The sequence below is a fragment of the Epithele typhae genome, assembly GCF_022376455.1.
Source record: "Epithele typhae strain CBS 203.58 chromosome Unknown BXZ73scaffold_138, whole genome shotgun sequence".
NCBI lineage: Eukaryota > Fungi > Basidiomycota > Agaricomycetes > Polyporales > Epitheliaceae > Epithele > Epithele typhae.
The window spans coordinates 62,685-68,431 of record NW_025954329.1 but is presented as its reverse complement, the minus strand read 5'-3'; the positions used below and the strand labels follow the sequence as shown (position 1 = coordinate 68,431).

The 5,747-nt window shown below is 52.4% G+C and overlaps 1 protein-coding gene across 1 annotated transcript; it reads left to right on the top strand.

The window, feature by feature from the left end:
- Positions 1-26: 26 nt before the first annotated feature.
- BXZ73DRAFT_108067 (uncharacterized protein) lies at positions 27-1,183 on the top strand (the record flags this gene model as incomplete). Its single annotated transcript, XM_048017060.1, has 5 exons — positions 27-124; positions 193-731; positions 781-964; positions 1,011-1,080; positions 1,130-1,183. 5 exons carry the CDS (start codon positions 27-29, stop codon positions 1,181-1,183), a joined length of 945 nt encoding a protein of 314 aa, XP_047871400.1.
- Between the last annotated feature and the right edge of the window lie 4,564 nt (positions 1,184-5,747).

The window sequence follows — 5,747 nt, the reverse complement described above, 5'->3', positions numbered from 1 at the left end:
ACTCTCCGCTTTCATGTACTCAAACGATGTGCAGTGAAAAACTCCTCAAAGCGCTCATGCTCAAGGGCAGGGTCCCGTCTAGTGTTGTGGATCAGCAAGCCGACTTTCTCAAGCGATATGCGGAGTGGTCCCCACTCTGGGACGCCCACATTCAGCCCGCACTACAAGATGCAGCCTTGATGATCTCCGAAGAGGACGCCCCAAGACCAACTTCCCGCGACTGTCTGAAGCTGCCTGGAAGGCCCCACGCGCCAAGCGCAAGGCCTCTTTGTGGAAAGAGGTCTACAATGCCGATATCGCGCTTCCCTCTTCGTTCCATGAAGCGGTACTGAAGGAGACCCCAGCTGTGCCTCTTGTGGAAGCGGAGATTAAGATTCGACGAGATGAGGCCCGGGAAGCGCTCGACGAGGTCCGCACTGCACTGATCCTCTCGTTCTCTGTGAAACTTAGCAAAAAGCATGCACGGAGCAAGAGGGTGCGCACAGAGATCTCCTCTACCCTCGGATCGGCTCGCGGCGACGTGCAGGCGGCAGCACACAAGTACCGAAGGGTCGTCAAATGCCTCCTCCGTCTAGGCGTGCCACCGGATGACCCCGCAGTCCATCCGCTCGAAGAAACCGATCTCAAGGCGATGGTCATTTCGGCTCAGGGGGACCAGTCGTGGATCTGGGACAGTCTTTCAGTTGTCGACAAGGCTGGGACGGCCGCACATCAGCGGTACAAGGACCAGAGTGAGTACCCTGCCTGGATACACTACTTCAGCTGAGGTCGGGTTCACAGTCGAGAGCGTCCACTGGTTCCGCATACATGCGATGCTCACGAGGTGGCGGGAGGAGCGCAAGCTGTTGCGGCGTGAGATGTGGAGAACCGCGGTGTTCTTCGGCTTTTTCAGGCAGCATTGGTTGCAAAATGCGGAACTGCATGAACACTCCCGCGAACGAGGCAAGGCCGCATACGCCAAAAAGTAAGTGCTCCCTCCAGCATCATCAACGTCACTGAATGTCTGTCAGGCAAGCGCATAGGTATCTTGTATTGTTCGACGGCTGCAAGAAGGCTTACATGTGCCTGAAGACGCCGTTCGTGCGTCATATCTTCCACCTCCCAAAAATCGACTCATCCTTTTCACCAGACGAAATCGGACTGGAACACCGCCCTCGGACTTCCCGACCTCGACATGGACTAGTAGAGGTTTCCTCATCTCGCATCTCACCCATTCCAAGTCACTCCCGTTCACTTCCGTGCTCCTGCTTCTTTATCTGCCGCCTCGTCATCTGCGCTTCCTCCATCCACCGGCTCCTCAATGCACCGAAGTCGCTTCGCGCGGTCTCGCACCATTCTCCTAGTCCTGGGCTCGGGGGAGAGGACCATCCAAATGTCCATAGTCGTCGACATCCCGACGCCCTCTTGCAGCGGCTACAACACCCCTTGGATTGCCCACGCCATCCCCTATACCCCGGCCGACATTCCTGGCGCCTCGCTCACAGCTCGCCATGCTTACGCGTACGCCGATGCGGAGGTTTCAAAGGGGGCCTTTCCCAAACCCGAACAATGTCTCGGCTCCTACGGCTACCGTCTGTAGTAAGACCATATCGTCTCTCTCTCGTCCGTTGTACACCATGTCCTCTTACCTCTGTACTCACAATATAGTATATACGCCCCTCTTCTTCTACATCCTTATGCCATACTTATCACCTCATAGATGATACTGCTCCGGAAGGTGCCACCGCTCAGTTTCACGGAGTGGCGCCTCTCGTGCGCCGCACGGACTCTCGCACGCCGCACGGACTACCACAACGGGCTCACACGCGCCACACGGACTCTCGTGACGGGCTCGCGTGCGCCGCACGGACTATCACGACGGGCTCACGCGTGCCACATGGACTCTCGCGACGGGCTCGCGCGCGCCACACGGACTATTGCGTGCACGAGATCGCGAGAGTGCCTGTGTTCCCCACTTAACACGCTTTGTCTGGTTGCGCATGTCTCTCCTGCATGTACATTACTTTGGCTCAGCTTTGTCAAATATACTACTTTTCATTTGTCATTCACGCGTGGCCCGCGACCCTCACGCAAGCCCTCGCACCTACCGCACAAAGCCATGATACGTGCGCGCGTGGTGCCCTCGCACTGCATCCTTCGCACGCACAAAGTCTCGCGCCTGCTGTCCACTCTACACCCATGCACACGCTGTGGGAGCCGCGAGCGGAGCTACGTCTTTGTACGCATTATCTTGATATCCTCTATATCTACATGCAGCCCCAGCGTGCATGGTCTACTGTGCGCGTACATCGTGTGCTTCGACTTTCAATTCATGGAATCCACACGCAAGTCTGTTCTTTCGGGTGCGCTACTCTCTTTAAAGTGTTGTGCCATATGATGAACGAATTGAGCGTATTTCTCGCACGCATATGGCACCCCTCTCATGTGTTGTGGCCGCGTTCTGTGGAGCATTCAAAGGCTTGAGCCATGTATAAGGTGGTATAACCTGTAAACAGCCACCCATATGAAAAGGACTATGGTGTAGTGGTGTAGATTACTAGCTACAACTGTGTAGGCCGTGGGTTCGACTCCCGCGCCTCCATTGTTTCGGGCGCTTGTAGCATTTACGGGCTCCCACGCAATGGGCGCTTATTCCGGGTGCATCTGGCCCTGCCGATAAGCTGTCACAACAGTTGTAACAGGGAAATCACTGCTGCTCCTGCATCTTCCTCAACCCCGCGATCTTGAGCACCACGGCCACATATCCCGTTCGTTCCGCACGCATTTTGGTACGCGTGCTCCCCTCATTACCCCGCATATAACGCGCCCTCGACGCCGCGAAAACGCGCAGCCGTTCACCCGCAGCAACCACTGCTCTCTCCACACCGCCTCCAGCCATCCTCAGGCTTGGACTCGATGCGCCGCTTTCCCAGTTTTGCTCCGATCGCACTGAAAATCGGAGCTCAGATTGCCCTCATCAATTCCTTTCAAACGCGCCCACCTTCGTCTCGCCCGCCGCACTCGTTCGCCCGCTGTGCGCTGTGCAAGACCGCCTGAAATCAGCACTCCCTTCCCATCTTCCCAATGCTCGATCTCGCCCACTTCGCCACCTAAGAAGACGTGGATGGGTTCATTCGTCGCGCGTCATCAAGCCCTTTCGATCGCGCGCTTGGATGTAGCAGTCGGAAGAGATTTGCGCCATGTATGACAGGATATGTGTATGTTCAGCTTACCTTGCCCCCTCCTCCTGCCTCCCCCAGTCTTGCCCTCGCATCTTGCCCGTTCCATGTCCGTTTGGCGTGCGTTTTGGTGCATAGGTTAGCATATATCCCCTCGTTTTAACGCCACCTTACACATTGTGATCTGTGCCTTCCATGATGTTATATTTTGGTGCTCAGCACCTGTTTGATCTGACCTATACTGTATACACTATCAACCCCCTCAGTCTCCCTCATTTTTTTGGAATGAAACTGTACACCACATATGAATGCAGTGCTGCACACTGCAGCATATTGATATGAGTTGGTCTACCTGTACTGGACACCTTCTCCCTGGGAAGTCACCCTTCACAGCAGCATGTGTAGATGGTAATTCACCAAGCTGTTTTCTATATCAGAGAGTAGCTTGTAAGATCTGTGGGTGTGCAAATTTGGAAGACAGTAGCTGCAACAGTGAGGGAATAATGAGGTATGATATTTTAAAATGACATACCACACACAGACATGGGATAATAGTGTATCACATTCCGGACACCTAGATATATTCACAGACAATATTCTGAATGCAATGCAGAAGATAGCGCACAGAAATCCGGATACTTGGTGAAGATACAAGATATGTGTGGAAAGTGGAAGTTCTGAGAAAACACGACATGTATAAGTTCATGTGCAGACATGATATCAACGGGCTGTTTGCTGAATCACACCTGGATACTATTAAGGTGCTCAGATCGGAATTTATACGCTTATCGGTGATGAGATGCATGTGGGGGATCATATGTCATTATTTTATGACATACGGTACCCTGGAACGACATGTGCTCCGATTAGAATTCAAAAACATGGATTAGAATGGGGTACGTCTCAGCTATCCAACACAGAAGAGACCTTGAAAAACGGTTGAGAACCAGTGGAGATGTGCAAGATGAGCCAGAAGCTTGGTTGGAGTAAAAGCGAGGTCAGAACACATTCAGCATAACCCACACTTCTGGCTCATCTTGCACATCTCCACTGGTTCTCAACCGTTTTTCAAGGTCTCTTCTGTGTTGGATAGCTGAGACGTACCCCATTCTAATCCATGTTTTTGAATTCTAATCGGAGCACATGTCGTTCCAGGGTACCGTATGTCATAAAATAATGACATATGATCCCCCACATGCATCTCATCACCGATAAGCGTATAAATTCCGATCTGAGCACCTTAATAGTATCCAGGTGTGATTCAGCAAACAGCCCGTTGATATCATGTCTGCACATGAACTTATACATGTCGTGTTTTCTCAGAACTTCCACTTTCCACACATATCTTGTATCTTCACCAAGTATCCGGATTTCTGTGCGCTATCTTCTGCATTGCATTCAGAATATTGTCTGTGAATATATCTAGGTGTCCGGAATGTGATACACTATTATCCCATGTCTGTGTGTGGTATGTCATTTTAAAATATCATACCTCATTATTCCCTCACTGTTGCAGCTACTGTCTTCCAAATTTGCACACCCACAGATCTTACAAGCTACTCTCTGATATAGAAAACAGCTTGGTGAATTACCATCTACACATGCTGCTGTGAAGGGTGACTTCCCAGGGAGAAGGTGTCCAGTACAGGTAGACCAACTCATATCAATATGCTGCAGTGTGCAGCACTGCATTCATATGTGGTGTACAGTTTCATTCCAAAAAAATGAGGGAGACTGAGGGGGTTGATAGTGTATACAGTATAGGTCAGATCAAACAGGTGCTGAGCACCAAAATATAACATCATGGAAGGCACAGATCACAATGTGTAAGGTGGCGTTAAAACGAGGGGATATATGCTAACCTATGCACCAAAACGCACGCCAAACGGACATGGAACGGGCAAGATGCGAGGGCAAGACTGGGGGAGGCAGGAGGAGGGGGCAAGGTAAGCTGAACATACACATATCCTGTCATACATGGCGCAAATCTCTTCCGACTGCTACATCCAAGCGCGCGATCGAAAGGGCTTGATGACGCGCGACGAATGAACCCATCCACGTCTTCTTAGGTGGCGAAGTGGGCGAGATCGAGCATTGGGAAGATGGGAAGGGAGTGCTGATTTCAGGCGGTCTTGCACAGCGCACAGCGGGCGAACGAGTGCGGCGGGCGAGACGAAGGTGGGCGCGTTTGAAAGGAATTGATGAGGGCAATCTGAGCTCCGATTTTCAGTGCGATCGGAGCAAAACTGGGAAAGCGGCGCATCGAGTCCAAGCCTGAGGATGGCTGGAGGCGGTGTGGAGAGAGCAGTGGTTGCTGCGGGTGAACGGCTGCGCGTTTTCGCGGCGTCGAGGGCGCGTTATATGCGGGGTAATGAGGGGAGCACGCGTACCAAAATGCGTGCGGAACGAACGGGATATGTGGCCGTGGTGCTCAAGATCGCGGGGGTTGAGGAAGATGCAGATAGGGCAAAAAGGTGGCAATGCGGCAGCTGTCATGGGCAATTGGCTGGGCGTACCAACGCGCGCAAAGGTGCATCGAAACGGCCTTGAAGAGGGGAAGAGAACGAACCTAACCGCGTCAAAAACGAG